General features: G+C 47.6%; 1 protein-coding gene across 2 annotated transcripts in view; it reads right to left on the reverse strand.

Annotated features, from left to right (window-relative positions):
• Positions 1-9,990: 9,990 nt before the first annotated feature.
• The window catches only part of LOC144737513 (lysozyme g-like), a 40,164-nt gene continuing 30,418 nt past the window's right edge, over positions 9,991-19,736 (reverse strand). Inside the window, exon 8 of one of the 2 annotated variants that reach the window (XM_078620233.1) lies at positions 9,991-10,958. In XM_078620233.1, the coding sequence (XP_078476359.1) occupies positions 10,822-10,958 (137 nt within the window). In that variant the 3' untranslated portion in view covers positions 9,991-10,821. The remainder of the gene's footprint in view (positions 10,959-19,736) is intronic. The other variant, XM_078620232.1, reaches the window with a different exon arrangement.

Genomic DNA, 19,736 nt, shown 5'->3' on the forward strand with positions numbered 1-19,736 from the left:
AAATCACGACGTTTCGGAGACTTGTGTTGCCTCCGAAACGTCGTGATTTTTCTTTTTATTTTGTTTTATTTTACTTTCATTAATTTTAATGTTTTACCTACGTGACTTTACCGAAAAAACCTAAGAATATGAATAGGTGTATCTTCTTTATGTATCTTTGGCAAGCCGTACAATCTTGGTGGCCTGGCTGCAGAAGGTTTCAACGAGAACTGTTTGGTCTGATCAATTAATGCGGTTGAAGCAGAAATGATTTTGTTGGTTTTGGTGACGAGGCTGTTGGTGGGGTCTCTTTTTATTTTTGTATAGCTGCCATCGTTGAGTAGTTCTTGAATTTTGTTGTTGTATTCTATTTTGTGCATGATGACAGTGGCATTGCCTTTGTCGGCTGAGAGGATGACAATGTCATCCCTTTTTTTTAATTGAGCTAATTCAAAACGCTCATCTTTGCTGATGTTGCTAGCTGGCATCTTAGCGTTTTTGAGGGTTGCAGAGATTTCAGATCTTGCTACGTCTGCAGCGATGTGACTCAAGCCCTTGAGAGCTACATCTACTCGAGCAATTATATCATTAACTGGTATGTGTCTAGGTGTGACTGCAAAGTTTAGTCCTTTAGCTAAAACGGATTTCAGACCTTCAGAAATAGGACTGTTACTGCGATTAATGACGACTTTGTTAACATCTAGCTTTTCAATGTGTGGGTCCGGTTTCTTGTTTGAGAGGCGGTTGAATTTGGAAATCAAGTTGTCCTTACATTTAGTCGACATAGCGGCAGCTGAAGAGGCAGTCATTTTTTCTACATGTTCCCAATCCGATGTGGACATTGTTGCACTCAAAGATAAGTGTGATTTGTAGGGTGTCTTGTCTAACTGATCTAGTTCGGTGCGCGTAAGTCTGATTTTCTCAAAGATAAGAGCTAAGCTAGTTCTAGACAGAATTCGTTTCGCATTAGAAGAAGTTACAGCAGCAGATGTTAGTGTAAATGCGTTTGGTATTACCTTAGAGTCGCGGCATCTCTTCAGAAAGGTGAGAGACTCGATTAGCTGAGCCTTCTTATCACGGAGCTTGTTGAAGGATCTCAAAGTTATGTGGAAGCCCTCCCCGTAGAGGCGGTTAAATTTCGATTTAAAGCTTTCGTGACTGCAGGGATATAGGACATATATATTTAATATAAATCAATCAAAATTAAGTCTTGTTTACAATAATCATTCCTGTGAATATGTACATGTAGTGCAGTTACTGCTCGTGTATGCGAATTGACAATTCACCATTAAACGTGTTATTTTGAAAAGTGTTTTTTTACATATTATATTTTGGCTTAATTCTATTTGTTATTCAGATTTTACCTCAAATATTACCTTTGAATTGGAACAACATAATGAGAAGTAATTGGGATGTTAATGCTACAGTAGAAGTGTTCTTGATAATCTTATCATGTTTACTGTGCATAGATAGCAACTTCAGGTATATCACACATTTCAAACTGGTTTATTTTGTACTTCAAGTGGTAATTCTGCATTTTTGGGTTTATATGATAAACAAGTTTGAAAGTGCAAAATTCCCTATGGTTTCCCTTTTTTCAAAATGGGCACCTTAAGCATCATTTTTCTCAAAAACTGCAAGGTTGTGTGCGGAGAACTTTTTCCTAAGGAATCTCTATATATTTCTGATGTTAATTATAAAAAAAAGTAGGTAGTGCCCCACTTGGTGGAACGAAACCCTATTTCTAGGCCTCTTTTAGGCTACCGACAGCGGCCTATATTCATATGAAGGGCAATAAACAAATTATTATATCCCGAGAGCAAAAGTAGACGTCAATAGATTCATCGGCAAGATTATGCAATTAACGAAAATGAATGACTAAAACACTTCTAACAACCGTATTCATGTAACTCGACGGGCAGCAACTGCTTTTCACGACCAGTTGATATTGAACGCATCACTTTGAAATGGCAACCCTTTTCGAAACACAAAGATAACTTTTTGGAATAATCTTATTCGTCCCGATGTGCGTGTTGTGTGTGTGTGTTGTCCCCTTGGTAAATGATTTAATTATTTTTTAGAGCCGGGAGTTGTGTTGTGAGCTTGCGGGGGGTGGGGGAGGGTCATAGACACAGCGGCTTCACTCTCTGCTTGCTCGCGCGGGCGTGCCTGCAGCCTTTGGCTCACTCTCTCCACTGCTAGATGAGTGGCGTCGGCACGATGCTGTCCTTGAAGAGGCTCGGTCGCTCGAGGCTCGGTGGGGCTTGGCGGCGCTTGGCGGCTCGTGCGCTCCCTTGCTCTGTGGCCGTTTGCAGCTGTTTGTCCGCAGCTGGGTGACGAGCCGGCACGACGCTCGTCGTCGTAGTGCGCGAAGCTCCTCCGCTGCTGGATGTCTTGTCTGTTCTCAGCGGGTGCTGGTCGATGTGTGTGTGTATTAAACACACGGCGCATTCGATGGCGCTCTCCTCTTCCTCACGGGCGGCCGGTCAGGCTTTTTCCACTGCTCCATTCCCTCTCCTTGCTTTCATCTTTGGCGTGCAGCTGACAGCTTAACACTGGCACCCACTGATGCCTCTCCCGCCCTTACTTCAGGGTTGCGCTGGTTCAGGTTCTTTCACGAGAGTGATAGCTGGAATTTCGCAAGCTTCACTCGCACTTAACCACACCTCGCCACCTCGTTCCGCGAGAATCGACACCGACTTGCGGTGTCGGTGTTTGCTCCCTCGCAACGGCACCGCCAGCCAGAGAAAGGCTGAAACCAGCCTCGACCCAGACTGAATTCAGACTTCTGCCACTCTAACGACCCCTCCTCGTCCCATCCTCGAGGCACGACCCAAGGTTGGTGTCGGTGCCTGCCAGCAAGCCTCCGCCCCAACTCCCTTGCGAGCCTCCCTCGCAACGCTGCATCGCAAGCCGAGTCACAAGACTGAGCAAGACTCGAACCAGACAGAACTGCGTGATGTGTGTTTGTGCTTAAAACCCCAAAACGTGAAACCCTCCCGTCTCTGGCATCTCCTGCGAGAGAAAGACAAACAAAAAAACAGACACCCTCCCGATCCCTCCTCGCGACCGCTCTGACCCCCCACTCCCTCTGAGTGGGTCATCCCGAGGCCGGACCCCTCCATACAGATTTATGGCCGGCCTGTTTTCGTGCTGAACTGCTGAAAGACAAAGGTGGCCAGGGAGGTCCTGAGGTTTGCTGTTTAATGGCATTTTACGACCTCCAGATGCCTGGTGTGGCCTGTGAGGGGTAGAGTTGAGCATTTCGGGAATATGTTATATATATTATTATTAATATTATTGGCCGAATTATTCTTAATATGAATTTGGAAAAAGGGGCATAAGTACAACAGTGCACATCTCCTTCATTAATGCAAGATAAAAGACAATAAATTAAACCCAAACCATACCATACATTCAACCCAAAGTATTGCTCTCCCTCCTTCAACGGAGGGAGAGCAATACTACACCAACTCTCTCCTAAAGCCCTCTTATGGCTAGCACCCTCAAAATTGCCATTTAGCTCCTGATCGTATTGCCATATGAAAAAATAGTGGGGGGAAACTTTCAGGTATGCTGCGATCTCTTGGAATTGATCAACACATAGACAAAAAAATAAACAAATTAAGAGGCAAATACATAGACACACAAACATCAACTTAATACAATTAGACACATACATTGAATAAAACTATTAACACTGACACATGGAGAGTGAAAAAAACCCATTAACCGACGAAATTTTAATTTAAAGCTTTCCTGACTGCAGGGATTCATATTATTGGTTCTTTCGGTAAAGTCACGTAGAAGAGAAATAATAAAATAATAAAAATATTAAACAATACAAATTATCACGGCGTTTCAACTGCAACACAAGCAATCATCCTCAGGTGTGAAATCCACAGCAAGAAAATTTGAAAAAAGTGGCGGTTTTTCCTAACGTCAGCACCACGAACAGCGATTTGGCAGTTGGCCAGATGGACGAGTCTATCTATGTTCGGAAAAGAGGAGGGGGGAGAAGAAAATGGAATGCGGTCTGAAAGTCACCGTAAGCGTGAACACAATCAATTAAGATCCGAAATGGTTTATCAAATCCTTCCAACGATTGCTAAGCTATAATCCATCTTCTCGGTACTGAAGTAGCTACGGATGTTTTTAACCCCATATACAATAACTATATATATATTGTTTTTGCTTCACCGTCTATTTTGTTGAGAAGAAGACAGTCTCACAGTGACAATATTAATAAAAATGTATATTTAAAAGTACAATACTCACACTTAAGTTATCGTGTGTCTTGCTTTCATTCCGGCCACATCGGTCCAGGATTTCCTCAAACGGGGTGAATCGTGCAACTCGATGCTGCTCTATTGATATGATAGCCAGATGCCTTAATCGGGCTTGGTCCATGGTAGACCACAAGTCATTTTGAATAAAAAATACTTCCATAAGTGTTCTTTTTGGGTTAGATCGCGTTGATATGTCGTGAAACGCGCACCACCAGACACAGACAATTAGTAAGGTTTGACACAAACAAAACATGCCAATTCGTAACTAGTTTTAGTGGGTGAAATAGTTTTAGTGGGTGATCTAAATTGGAATTGGCTAAACCTGCCGGCCGTGGCCACACATTTTGCAGATGAATTTAACCTATTTAAATTAATAAATGTCCACCACAAGACACAACCTAAAAAATCCGGGACAGTCATCTCTGCTTGACGTCTTATTGACAAATGCCCCTCACAATTTCGCACTGACTGGTGTTCTGGGTAATAACCTTAGTGATCACGCCTTCATATTTGGGGTGAGATCATCAGCCAGACCAAAAGCCCCCCCTAAATTGGATGAGAAGCACTCCATGAGACACTTCAGCACTTAAGGCATTTACTAATGATGTGCTTCACTCGGATATTGACAAGGTCTGTGATATCCCCAACCTGACTACGGCTTGGGAGACCTTCAGGTATACGTTTCTCCAAATTCTTAACAAACATGCTGCGTTGGTTAGATTTAAAACTAAAGGCAACCGCCCACCATGGTTTGATTCTTTGAATACTAAGCTCATGAAAACTAGGGGCAAGACATGGGCATGTGCTCAGAAAAGTTATTTGGTCAATGGCTGGCTAGAATACAGGATTTTAAGGAATAGATAAGTAATATAAATGCAGCATGCAAAAAATGCCTACTTTTCCTCATCTCTCCTGGAATCACATGGAAATGCCAGGATCTTTTGGAAAACAATCAAATGATTCGAAAAGGCATCCAAAACAGATAATCTGCTCGTTGAGCTTAACCAAAATGGGGAATATTTTTCAGAGCCCAAAAAAATAGTTGACAATTTTAACCTTCATTTTTCTGAAGCTGGTAACCTTTTTAATGTGTTGGTAGTCACCCCTGCTCATGCAAATTCCTACACCCCTGTCCAAACATTAAAATAATTTAGTTTCCAGCCAATCCACGAATGTAATGTTCTGAAACAACTGTCCTACCTCAAAGGGTCCTCCTCTACCGGAGCAGATAGTGTTCCCGTCTTTGCTCTCCTATCTGTTGGCCACCTAATATACAAACCTATAGCCCATATTTTCAACCTGTCCATCAAAGAAGCATCAGTACATATAGAATGGAAACAATTCCTATGTTCGTCCACTTCACAAAGGGGGCCCTAAAGATGATCCAAATAACTACCGACCTATCTCAATTCGGTCCGCGTTGATGAAAATTTTTGAAAATGATTGAACTACCAAATTAGCAGTTTCCTGTCCGACAACAATCTATTACATCTAAAACAATCTAAGATCCAAAAAATACAGCACAACATCTGCTGCATTAGACTCTCTGAATCACATTTACAGTAGCCTTAATAATAAGCAGTACTGTGCCAGTCTTTTTCTTGACTTGTTCAAAGACTTTGATACAGTCGACCACAACACCCTGCTTAGTAAACTAAGTTGCCTCGGTTTCTCAAAACACGCAGTAGAATGGTTAAAAAATTACCTCTTTTCTCGCACCCAAACTGTATTTACAGATGGTTGGAGGTCAAACAGTGTTAAGATAACAAAAGGGGTTCCACAGGGTTCAATCCTCGGCCCCCTCTTGTTCTCTCTTTATGTCAATGACTTGGGCACTGACCGGGATCTTTCCAGGGTAAATCTTTTTACAGATGACACGATACTGATTACTGCTGGCCGCTCTCCAGATGACGTGATTGATAAGTTCCAGAGTGATTTCAACAAACTACAACATCAGCTAGTTGCTCTTAAACTAGTCCTGAAATACCTCCAAAGCCAATGTGCCAGGACTAAAGCAGGAAGTATTTTTTTACTAAATTACATTCCTTAAATAATAATCAAATAGAGCAAGTCAAGATCTTACATATCTTGGGGTCATCCTGGATTCAAAACTGAATTTTGAAGATCACATTGATTATATTGGTAAAAAGACAAAAATAAAAATTGGTTTTCTGTATCGACACAAGCACTGCTCGCAGACTACCTACTGAATCTCCTCTCTGTTTCGAAGAACAAATGTGACCTAAGGTCTTTGCTCATTTACCAGCTTCACATTCCTTATTGTCGTACAAATACAGTAGGAAGGGCCTTTGCTATTAATGCCCCCAGGGTCTGGAATGCTATTGCCAATAAACTGCAACTTGAATCACTACCTATGAGATCTCCACTCAAAACTGCTCTAGAGGAGTAGTACACCCCTAGCTGCCACTGATAATCAGTTGCCTAAAATCAAATGTTTCGCTCTGGATGACCGCTGCAAAGTATGATCTTGTGTTTTGATTTAGTGTGCTGATCTTTAAAGGTGCATTGAATGTTTTTCATACTCCCACTGATGCTCCTGCTGTTGTGGAGTGACTCATGCAGTCAGCTATGGCTACAGGGTTTGGTGGTACATGTTGTTTATGTCGTTAAATGTGAAATTTCGGTCACAGTTCCTATGATCACTGTTAAATTGTTTTATGGCTTTATTTTGGTGATTTCGAAAAGTGTTTTGGTTTGGCCATGTTTGTTTGTTGTATGGAGTTAGACTAATGACTTTAATCTAAGTTGTCTTGTGGTTGTTGTTGTTTGACTTGCATCCCACTGGGATTTTGCACACAGCGTTGGTGTATGGTGCTTTTTCTGGAAGACTTTGCTGTTTTTTCCTGGATTATTCTGTTTGCGCATAGTAACTTTAAGATGTTTTCTTGTTCATGTTTTTTGTTTCTTGCAGTTGCACCCGATTCAAGAGCCGAATGGCTCACAGGGCTATACCAAATAAATGAAACTGAAACTAGTTCAGCACATATTCTTGGTTCATTCGGTAAAGTCACGTAAATAAAAAACCATAAAAATAAAAGTAAATATTTTTTTTAAATAAAACAACAAAAATATAATAATATAATAAAAAAGCAAAAAAACACGATAAAAATATAAATATTACAATAAAATTTCAGTAAAAAAAAATAAAATAAATTGAAAATAATAAAGGCAAAAACCCACGACGTTTTGATCGCAACACAAGCGGTCTTCATCAGGCGGAGAGAAAAGAGGGGGCAAGGCTCTAAATGTAGCTGCTTATAAAGGTTCCAAAGTGAGTGGGTGGAGGAAAGAGCTGTGCAAGCAACACGCTAATGGAGCAACACTAAGGGGGAGTTGGGTGAAGGTGAGCTTGTGCAGCGCAAACAAGCATGGGCGGGGGAAAGCCAGTCAGCCAGCGTTAATACTGGTTGGAACCTCCTGGTTACACCAGCCCACAGGGGATTATTCTGTCCGTCCGTCGTGCATCCAAAAATGGGAGGGGTGGGGCTGGGTGGAGAGGGGAGGGTGGGGAGGGGCTGGGTGGGGAGGGGCTGGGTGGGGAGGGTGGGGAGGGGCTGGGTGGGGAGGGGCTGGGTGGGGAGGGTGGGGCTGGGTGGGAGGGGTGGGGCTGGTTGGGGAGGGGCTGGTCACCCCGTGGTGCCCTTATAAAACTCAACGTTTAACCTACTCACGCCGGCTTGTGCCCGCCCTCACAGTCGGGCATATTTGCGGAATACACCACGCCGCCGTTGACCCTGGCCATTGACCGAGCAACCCAATGTTCCTACCAGCTCCCTCCGCAGGAATGTGTTGGAAGAGCAATGGGGGGAAGGGGCAGATACAGGGGGAGAGAGAGGGGGTGGGGCAGAGATAGGGGGGGGAGATGGGGGGGGCAATGCACCTCGCTACACCCATCCACACTGCTGACGGTAGAGGTTGACAAGAAAACACAAATCAAGTCATGACCCAAAGTGGTTGATAACATCTTTCCAATGATTGCGGAGTTTAAAACCGTCGTCTCAGTTGAAATTGTCTGTATATTAGGGATGGCTTCGTGAACGAATCTTTGTTGTTAGCCAGTCGGCTTGCAACGTACCATTGTCTTAGAAAAATCTATTTCATGTGAGCCAGCCGCATTAAAGTAATGATCAGACACGGCAGAAGTATTGGTCCTGCCGTGTTTCAGATCTTCCTTATGTAGAGGTGTATTGGGTGACATCACGTCACGCGCGCCCTCGGAGAGAGTGGCGTCGCGGGACGTGACGTCAGGCGGACAGTGGAGGACGGTGACGTCATGCCCCCAGGGGGGTATTTAAAGGGTGACCCGGGATGTAACCGGGGTTCGTCGGGGGTAGGAGTGGGGACTCGGGTAATTGGTCCTCACACGAGGCTAGGGGAGGCTACTCCGCGCGACTGGCCGAGGTTGGGGGTAATCCCGGGCCGGGGCAGGGTGGAGAGCCGAGTTAGCCGGGGTGTAGGGATCCCAATACCATGTCTCCTGGGGAGTTATTGGTTAGGGGGTGTTGGTTCGGCGTAAACCCTTAACAACCTGGCGTAAGCCCTTAACAACCTGGCGTAAGCCCTTAAATAAACGTGGCGTGAGCCCCTAACAGCAACCTTCCTCGGAGTCGTGAATTGCACCATAAACAACACTTATGTTCACGAACACAGTTCCAAGACATGTCGTTTGGTTTCCCCAATGTAACTTCTGCTGCAGATACAGCTTAGTTTGTCGACGCCCGGATATCACATGTCAGGAATCTTGTCCTTCACAGATGGGATTAGGGCACGAATTTTGTGCACTGTGTTAAATCGGACCTGGATCTTGTGTTTGTTCAAGATAGTTCAGCACACCGGTGTGTTGGAAACCTACGTGTTATTTTTTTTACTTGTTCATCTATTGATTCGGAGGGCCCTCCCTTGTGGCCGACTGGGCTCCTCTATACGTTACAAAACGCTGCATACACCTACCCCATAGTTGTTCCCCTGCACGGAGGTGCAAGTGTCTCCACTGCACCGCCTAACCTGCAGCCCAACTTGCAATCTAGTAGCCCGGTTCGATTGCATCTCGTGGCGTTGCGGTGGAAACAATGGGCCAAGTTTATTAAATCCCACCCCCACTCCCTCTATTAGTACCTGTCAAACCGGCAGTATAATCGGGTACACCAGTCAATTGCCAGGACGAGTGTGCTGCGGTAAAAAGTGTGTGTACTCCCACCTCTTCCAGGTTGGGGACGTGCTGCCATCCACTGTGTGGACCAGAGGTCACTTGAAGGGATCTCAGAGGTAGCTCTGTGATATGCGATTGTGGGGCAAGCATTATGTAACACAAAGTCGCACTTAATGTAGCAGATAGCACAATGAGGACAACATTAATATGGCAGGAAATATATCCTTTAATTATAGCAGTAATATAGAGAATAAAAAAGACAAAGACTCCCGTATAGCCTAAACAGAGCACCTATGAAGGCCGGCACATCACACAAGTGCGTGGGTGACCAGCACCACGCCCGGCCGCCTTTGTCTCCTCAGTGGCGATGTTTACATACTGCACCAGTACTCATTTGAGGCTGAATCGACTAGGGGAGGCCCAGGACCAGTTAAAATAAGTCACTGGTGTTGGCCGTGAGCGGGAATCAAATTCGCGTGGCCGGGTTTATAGCGCAGCGCACTAACTGCTCCACTACCGCTCCCCACAATATAGACAAAGTTCACTCACACACATGGAAAGTATGTTTTAATTACATAATTTCGTAAATGACTTCAGTGAATAGCCCATCATTTACCAAGCATGGTACAATGGTTATGGAGATGTTTGTGTCCATTAGTGGCAAATGGCGGCTGTTATTGTGTTTGTGTCTGCATATTTGTCCGATTCCTGATCACTGCAAACACCAGTTACGATTATCTAAACGAGCCCTGAGCATGCCCTGGGTCAACTCGGCCTCAAATGTGTACTGTTACGATTTGTAAACATCTTCACTGAGGAGACAAAGGTGACCGAGCATGGTGCTGGCCACCCACCCCGATTGTGCTGTTCCAGCCTTCATAAATGCTTAAGAGGTTTTGTGGGTTAGATCGCATAAATATATAAATGTGTCGTTAAAACCCGCCACCACCCGACACAGCAAACTAGTAAGGTTTGTCACGTAAATAGAACGTGCCAATTCGTCAAGAGTACAGCACACCAGTGTGTTGGAGAGCCAGGCCATAAAATTTACAATCTGAGTACGAAGTTTTTTTATATGTACGCGATCTAACCCAAAAACCTATATTATGGATATTGGTCGCGAAAGCCTACTTCATAAATGCTACTCGCTAGCAGTACTTGCCCAACCAGTCTGCTAAATCTAGATTTAAACTCGATAACTTAGTACCCCTTTTTGTGTTTAGTTTATTGTTCGTCCCCCCACACATCCGATTATCACGGTTGACTATGTATGGTGCGAAATAAGTTCAACATACATACAAAGGCTATACAGAGGAATCTGTCTTTGTTCGGCTGTCTCTGCGCATATCTGTGTTTGTGCCTCTGAGACTCCCCCCCCCCCAACTAGAAGTGGCCGTTGTCACGGAGATACTGGGCCCTGGCGACCACGTCGTTGGCGTAGTCGTCGCCCGTCGTGCCGATGTCCATGTTGGCATACGACCCCACGTTCCGCGTGCCAGCGTTATATGCCGAGATACCTCCTGTACATACATGTGGATTACATACATGTGGATTACATACATTTTATACATTGTATACACACATATATACATTGCATATGTAAAAATATATTGCATGTGTTAATGTGCACAGAGTGATATCCGTGTTGACGTATGTCTTATGCCAAGATGTCTTCTGTATTACACATACATATACACATAAAATATACATTGTATACACATTAAAGTGAACATATTTTATATATATACGAGCTTTACTACCCGGCTTCGCCCGGGTCTTGGATTCTTATCTTGGATTGATGCTTGAAAGAAAGAACAAATCCTAAACAAATCAATGTAACTAAATCTGATGTTTTTCACTCAAGGAAATTCAACCTTAACCCACTTATACGTAAGGTTGATTTTGGCAACTGGAAGGGAATGACGTACGAGCTGAAAATAGTCGCGTTCACTTAAAAATTCCAGACAGCATAAGCTGTGCAAATTTCATGACGTCAGAGCTCGGCGTTTGAGAGTTTTTGCTGCTTCACACAAACAGATGTATTTTATTCTTTATATTTAAGATTCAAGTTTCATTTATTAGGTACTAGCGGTAAGTATCCCCCGTTGCCCAGGCGAAAAATACAGACACACACATCGACCTACACAACAGCAACCGCCATTCGCCACTAAGTGGCGGTGACATCACCACGACGCTTGTGCCAGGCCATGTGCACCTTGAGGCCACGTGAAGTGACGAACGCCCGCTGGCAGACCCAGGTGCAATGGGTCGGCTGACTGAGATGACTGGCTGATGCACCACCTGTGCCCCTTACTGTGCTAACTTGCTGTGCTTTAGCCACCCGGCGCTCCGCTCGTTGTTGTGAGCGTCGCTCCTCCACCCTCCGTTGTTGCTGGAGGGCGACTGCCTCCAACTGCCCAGTAGCGTCCTTCACGAGCCTCCTCCACAGAGGCCGATCTTGACACCGCTGGTATCAGTCATCGGCAAGTCCACTCAGCTCCACGTCCTCCTGTACCACATCACTCCATCTCTTTTCTAGCCCATGCCGCGCCCGTTTAGCCCCCTCGATCCGGCCGAACAAAATCTGTTTAGGCATGCGGTGGCTGGGCATGCAGGCTACATGACCCAACCAACGCAGCCTTGCCTGCCGGAAGAGCTCACCGATGGGACTTTGCCCAGATCTTTCAAGGATTTGAGCTCCTCACACAATCCAGCCTGGTTAAACCCAGGATGGATCGTAGGCAGGCCAGTCTAAATGTTTCCAACCGGCGAAGATGCTCCATTAGGGGGGTCCACGTTTCGCAAGCGTAGAGAAGGGAGGGAATGACCGTGGCCGAGAAGACCTGAAGCTTCGTGCGGAGCGACAGACCAGGTAGCTTCCACACAGCATTACGCAACCGATGAAAAAACAATGCCGCTCGACTGATTCGGAGTGAGACCTCTGCTGTTAAACCGGAGCCGGTGATAAGCACACTGCCCAGGTATGGCAAACTCTCCACAAGCGGCCCATCACCAATTGGGAGTTGTGGGGGTGGAGTGTCCGATGGTACAAAATACCCAGGCAGGTGCTTAGTTTTGGTGGGGCTGATGGCAAGGCCCCGACTCTTAATGGCAAGCTCCAAGTTGAGCAGCAGCACCTCCAACTCGTCCTCTGAGTGAACAGCAATTACCAGATAATGGGCATACATAACATGGTTGCGTAATAGGGATCCATCCCTTGATCGCACCCGGGCATCGATCAGCCTCCCATTGTATCTGTAGCAGATTGAAGGCTTAATGAAGTACGTGGTAAAAATAGATGTGAAATAATGTGACATCCAGAAGACATCCCTGTCGCACGCGAAGGTATAGAGGGAATGGCTGCGACTCGCGGCCATGTAGTTTTACCCGGGCGGCAAAGAATATGAAATAATGCAGTCACGAAAGGTGTAAGTGAAGATAAGTAGTGTAAGAATAGGAAGGTGAAATGTAAAAATATAGGTGTATTTGAACGTGAGTTGACACAATAATAAAGATGAAAGCAATGGCCAAGTTATAAGCCCAAAAAAATAGGTTTACGATTTGTATGGTGTGTATGGCATAGTGAGAAATGCAAAATTGTCAAAAATGTTTGTAGCTATGTGACGTAACAGAAAGAGGCAAATAATCTGAAATCCTGTAGTCATGAAAGCTGTAAGTGAAGAGAAGGAAAGTAATAATAGGAAGGTGATTTTTTTAAACGTATGTGTATTAGAACGTGAGTTCACACAATAATAAAGATGATATTTGAACGTGAGTGCACACAAGAATGAAGATGAAAGTAAAGGGCAAGTAATAAAGGATTTTTTTTTATCGATTTGTATGGTGTATGGCAATGTGACAAATGCAAAAAATATTTAAATGTTTGTAGCTACGTGATGTCACAGAAAAATTCAAAGAATATGAAACCCTGCAGGGACAAAAGCTGTAAGTGAAGAGAAGTAATGTAATAACAGGAAGATGATATTGGTAAAAATGGGTGTATTAGAACGTGAGTTAACACAATAATAAAGATGATATTTGAACGTGAGTTTACACAAAATAATGATGATGTAAGTAATGGGCAAGTAATGAACAGCAAATATTTGTTGAGAGATTTGTATGGTGTGTATGGCATAGTGACAAAGGCAAAATGTATTGAAATGTTTGTAGCTACGTGACTTAACCGAAACAGGCAAAAAAAAAATCTGAATTCCTGCAGTCACGAAAGTTGTAAGTGAAGATAAGTAATGTAATAATAGTAAGGTGATATTTGCATTGAGAGGTGTATTTGAATGTGAGTTGACAGAATAAAAAGATGAAAGTAATGGGCAAGTTATGAACAAAATATATGTTGTGAGCACAGAAACAAAAATAATATATTTCCAAGGTGATGAATAAAACAACAGTTTTGTAGCGTAGGAAGCAAGGAAATTTGTACTTACCATAGGCTTGGTGAGGCTTAGTCCCATGTGGAGCCTCCGTCCTGGCCTACATTGCCAAGGCATGGTGAGGCAGCACTTTGGCAGGCTGGGCCGCTACCCCCACACCCATCCCCCCGTCAGTGTAAGAATAATGGTATCCAAGAACTTAAATATAATTATCTACTGACTCTGTAGTATAAACTGGACGGATCGTGTTGGGGGGGGAGGGCGAAGAGGACATCAGACTGTGAAGAAAAATCCGCAGCGTGATGTGTGTATTTATTGCATGTTAAACGTGTAAAATAAAATTTCCCCCGTGAGCTGGACCGAACGCACATCACTTGGCAGGGTCCGCCCCCCCCCCCCAGGCAATTGTCGTTAGTTGGTATGGTCGATGTGGCGCAATGAGTAAATAATTAAAATAAGAATGCCACAAATTTGTTCATTAAACCACTTTAAAGTTTAGGGATGAGAAAATGGAATAACCTATTCCCGCCGCGGGGCTTAGGGCGTGCTGCCTGGTAATTTTTTTTACCCCACCGTCCGAGAGCCAAATCCCTCGCAAGCGGGCGCGCGCAGAGACTTTTATATGTGTAGTGGTGGTGTTGACGCGCGCCGACTGTGACAGTGATGGATCACGGGGCGGCACGGGGTGCGGGGTTGGGCACGCGTTGTGGGCGTGGTATGGACGCGCGCGCCGGGAGTGACGGATGACGGGGCGGCGCGGCGTGGGTGGTGAGGCACGCTGAGATGTGGGAAAACAGGATCGTAGCGAGTGCCCAGTGATTGGTCAAATAGGATGGGTGCTCTCAGCGACGTCCGCAGGTGGGGTATAAAGGGGGACGCGCGAGAGCACTCGGGGTTGTTAACCAGTTGAAGATCGAAGACGGAGTTGAAGAGATAGTGCCCCGAGACCCCTAGTCCCGCTGTCCTTGTAGGGACCAGGGCCCTGTGTGGCTCGGAGGCGAGACTGTGGGACCCGTGGTTCGACGCCCACGTGGGTCGGGACTGGGGGACCCACAGTCGAGACGGACACCCCGGCAGGGTGTGTCCAGAGTAGCTCAGTGGGCGTTAGTCGCCAGAGTAGCTCAGTGGGTGTTGGTCACCCGAGTAGCTCAGTGGGTGTTTGTCACCCGAGTAGCTCAGTGGGCGTTAGTCGCCAGAGTAGTTCAGTGGGCGTTAGTCGCCAGGGTAGCTAAGAGGGTGTTGGTCACCCGAGTAGCTCAGTGGGTGTTAGTCACCCGAGTAGCTAAGTGGGTGTTAGTCACCCGAGTAACCAAGTGGGTGTTAGTCACCCGAGTAGCTAAGTGGGTGTTAGTCACCCGAGTAACCAAGTGGGTGTTAGTCACCGAGTAGCTAAGTGGGTGTTAGTCACCCGGGTAACCAAGTGGGTGTTAGTCACCCGAGTAACCAAGTGGGTGTTAGTCACCCGAGATACTACAGTGGGTGTTAGTCGCCTGTGAACCAAAGTTGGTGAAATAAAGAGTGTGCTACCCGTGAAGTCGTCTCCCGCCGAGTTACTACATTACAACTGGCGTCAGAAGTAAACCTGTCTTCAAGAAGAATGGATACTAGGAAGACTACCCGTACCCACGAGCGAGATCGGGAAGACGACGGCGTACCGGAGACACCAACCTCGGGAGGAGAGGACGAGGAGTTGCCGCCGATGCAGCACTTCGCGGCGATGGCCGACGCTCAGCTCGCCTCCCGACACCAGCCTACAGGACGCGCACTCCCGCCTGGCGGAGTTGCTGCTCGCCGCCGCTGCAGTTTTGGCAGAGATCTCCGTTCCAGCGGGCGGAGGGACGGCTGCGGGGTTGGAGGAGGCGGCGCGGCTGGAGGGTTCCCGCCAAAAGGCGCTTCGCGCCAAAAGTTATGAAGTTGGCGCCGTTTTTGAGGGACCGCCATTGTTTGGCGGGAAGCGGGGACACCACGTGGCCGGAGATCTCCACTCAGCGCGGCCCGCGTCATCGGCGCGCGCCGGAGCTCTCCAGGGTGCGACTGCTGACAGAGCCAACATTTTGTACAACCACAGTGGCGCGGGGGAAAATCGTTCCGACGACGACGACGACCGAGTCCTCCAGCAACGATTGCCCGCGCTGTCGGCGTTCAAGGCAGACGGAGGCGACTGGGGAGCCTTCCACCGAAGGTTCCTCGCACATCAAGAAATGTCGGGGTGGTCCGACACCACTGCCCTGCGCGCTCTGCCAGCGATGCTCGACGACGACGCGCTTGCAGCCTTCACATCGGCCCCAAGGTCGTCTCGCTCAACGCTCCAGGCCGCGCTACACCTGATGGCTAAGGTGTTCGGCCCGCCCTCGACCTGCCGCCACCAATTCTACGATCGGCGGAAGGTGGTTGGGGAAACAACGCTCGCCTATCGCACGGCGCTGCTCGCCTTGGCGGACGCAGCTTTTCCCCGCATGGACAAGGAGGGGAAGGACGCCATGGTGACGGAGCAGCTGCTGGCGTTGGCCCACGAGTTGGGAGTCCCCATTAATGTGGCGGACGAAATGGATATCTGCTCCCTGGCGATCGCCACGAGTATTCACGCGTACGAGGTCCTCAAGCGCAAGCCGACGGTCGTCTGCAAATTGGCGGAGAACGCGGCACTGGCCGCCACGATCGCCGAGCCTCAGCCAGCTGCGGATCGGGAGCAGGCCTTCGCTGTATCGCGTCCGGGGGAGTGGAGAACGGGAGGTCGTTCACCCACACGTTCATCCCGCAAGCTGGAGCAACCGAAACCTACGACGTCCCTCGTCGTCTGCTACAACTGCGGCCTTCGGGGTCACGTCGCAGCCGGGTGCCGGGCCCCGCGTCAGCGCGCCACGGGACCACGTCGGGACGACGACCAGGCCCACAAGTCATCCCAACTAAACCCGGTGTCTCGGGCCTGACGGCTGCTGACCGTCGGGAACCGGAACCCCGCGGCACGCGCGGGTCCCCGATGCCTGGCCCGTGCCTTCCTGAACTCCCGGCACCGCCGGACGGTCAACCGCGTCTGGTGCCATACGACGGACCGGCAAGGCGGACTCGGGCTAGGGCACAACACTTTTCATGAAGACATTTTTCAACACCGAGCTCGCCCGGTGTTCCCCCTCTGCCGGGGTAATGTCCCGTTCTAGGGACGCTCGGAAAGAATGGGACGCTGCACGAGTCGGAAGAGAAGAAAAAAAAATAAAATGGAATTTTTTTTTTATTTTTTTTTTCTGCATACACATTTGGTATTGTCACTCGCCGGATTGTATATATTGTTCTGTTGTTGTGTAGTGGCATTGGTTGATGGTTGCGGATGGCAGTGTTCGCGTTGTGTTGTGTTGTTACGTTGGTTGTTGTTCTTGTTGTTGTGTTACGGGGCACACTGGGGGGAGGGGGTGTTGTATATTTTTATAGCAGCCGGGTCGGCTGCGAGCTATGTGGTAGGGGGTGATGTAGTGGTGGTGTTGACGCGCGCCGACTGTGACAGTGATGGATCACGGGGCGGCACGGGGTGCGGGGTTGGGCACGCGTTGTGGGCGTGGTATGGACGCGCGCGCCGGGAGTGACGGAAGACGGGGCGGCGCGGCGTGGGTGGTGAGGCACGCTGAGATGTGGGAAAACAGGATCGTAGCGAGTGCCCAGTGATTGGTCAAATAGGATGGGTGCTCTCAGCGACGTCCGCAGGTGGGGTATAAAGGGGGACGCGCGAGAGCACTCGGGGTTGTTAACCAGTTGAAGATCGAAGACGGAGTTGAAGAGATAGTGCCCCGAGACCCCTAGTCCCGCTGTCCTTGTAGGGACCGGGGCCCTGTGTGGCTCGGAGGCGAGACTGTGGGACCCGTGGTTCGATGCCCACGTGGGTCGGGACTGGGGGACCCACAGTCGAGACGGACACCCCGGCAGGGTGTGTCCAGAGTAGCTCAGTGGGCGTTAGTCGCCAGAGTAGCTCAGTGGGTGTTGGTCACCCGAGTAGCTCAGTGGGTGTTTGTCACCCGAGTAGCTCAGTGGGCGTTAGTCGCCAGAGTAGCTCAGTGGGCGTTAGTCGCCAGGGTAGCTAAGAGGGTGTTGGTCACCCGAGTAGCTCAGTGGGTGTTAGTCACCCGAGTAGCTAAGTGGGTGTTAGTCACCCGAGTAACCAAGTGGGTGTTAGTCACCCGAGTAGCTAAGTGGGTGTTAGTCACCCGAGTAACCAAGTGGGTGTTAGTCACCGAGTAGCTAAGTGGGTGTTAGTCACCCGGGTAACCAAGTGGGTGTTAGTCACCCGAGTAACCACGTGGGTGTTAGTCACCCGAGATACTACAGTGGGTGTTAGTCGCCTGTGAACCGAAGTTGGTGAAATAAAGAGTGTGCTACCCGTGAAGTCGTCTCCCGCCGAGTTACTACATTACATATGTAAGAGAAGAATACAGAGCTTCCCTTTAACATTTAACAAGGGCAAATGCGGTTAGCCAGTACTACGCCGAGCTACCTTTGTCTCCCAATCGTGATGTTTACAGACCACATCACGGACTATGTTAAGGCTGAGTCGACCTAGGGGAGGTCCAGGACCGGTTCAAATATTATTTACAAATGTGCGTTGTGAGTGGGCATCGATCTCAGGGTTCTTAGCAACAATGTGCTAACCGTTGTGCTACCGCTCCCCATAATTATACATTATTGCCACCACTCCACATTATATACATGCATACGTATGTATATATCTATATTTGAAGTTTTCGTGACTGCAAGGATCCATACTCCTGGTTCTTTCGGTAAAGTCACGTAGGTAAAGACAATTAAAAAGTAAAAGATAAAAATAAATAAATTAAATCACGACGTTTCGATTGCAACACAAGCAATCATCATCAGGTGTGACAACCACAGCAATAAATTTTACTGAAGTGGGAGAGAAGCCGAAGTCAAGGGGTTTATACTGGGCATGGTGAGGGGGGGGGGGGAAGGGGACGGGGCTATAGGTGCGCGAGGAGGCCACGTGAAGTGTCGAACGCCTGCTGGCAGGAGGTCACGGGACAGACTCAGATGCTACAGGTTGACTGACTGAGACGACTGGCTGATGCAGCACCTGTGCCCCCTACTGTGCCAACTTTCTGTGCTTTAGCCACCCGGGGCTCCGCTCGTTGTTGTGAGCGTCGCATGGAGTGTCTGATGGTACATAAGACTCACACACACATTGACATACACAACACACATATGGACTTATAAAGACACGCATATCGACTAAGACAGGGACTTACACACACACATGGACCCACACACACATCGACTTACAGACATACATAGACTGCCACACACATATGAACTTACACACACATATCGACGCACACACACACATGGACTCTCCCACACATTCACACATTGCCGTACACACAGACTCCCACACAAACATACATGTACTCACACACAACAACAACCGCCGTTCGCCACTAAGTGGCGGTAACGTCACCACGACGCTTGTGCCAGGCCACTCACACACGCACATAGAGCCACACACACATGGACTGACACACACACATAGACTTATGTACACAGACACACATGGACTCACACGCACACGTGGACCAAAACACACAGAAAGAAATGGACTTACACTGACTCACATGGAGCGACGCACACACAGCGACTAACACACACACACACAGACTGACACAGACATATCGACTCGCACACAAACACATCGACTCTGACACACAGACTCACACACACACACATTGGCGCACACAAACACACATCGCCGCAGACATGAACATCGACCTACACGCACACATGGACTTAGACGCAGGCATTATTATTGTGAAAAAAAGTAACTTAATTAAAAAGAGTAGTTGTCTAAACACGCACACCACCGCACACACATTGACTAACACCCACACATGGACTTACGCACACACACATTGACGG

This window comes from Lampetra planeri, chromosome 71 (assembly GCF_965212315.1).
Source record: "Lampetra planeri chromosome 71, kcLamPlan1.2.h2, whole genome shotgun sequence".
Classification (NCBI taxonomy): Eukaryota; Metazoa; Chordata; class Hyperoartia; order Petromyzontiformes; family Petromyzontidae; genus Lampetra; species Lampetra planeri.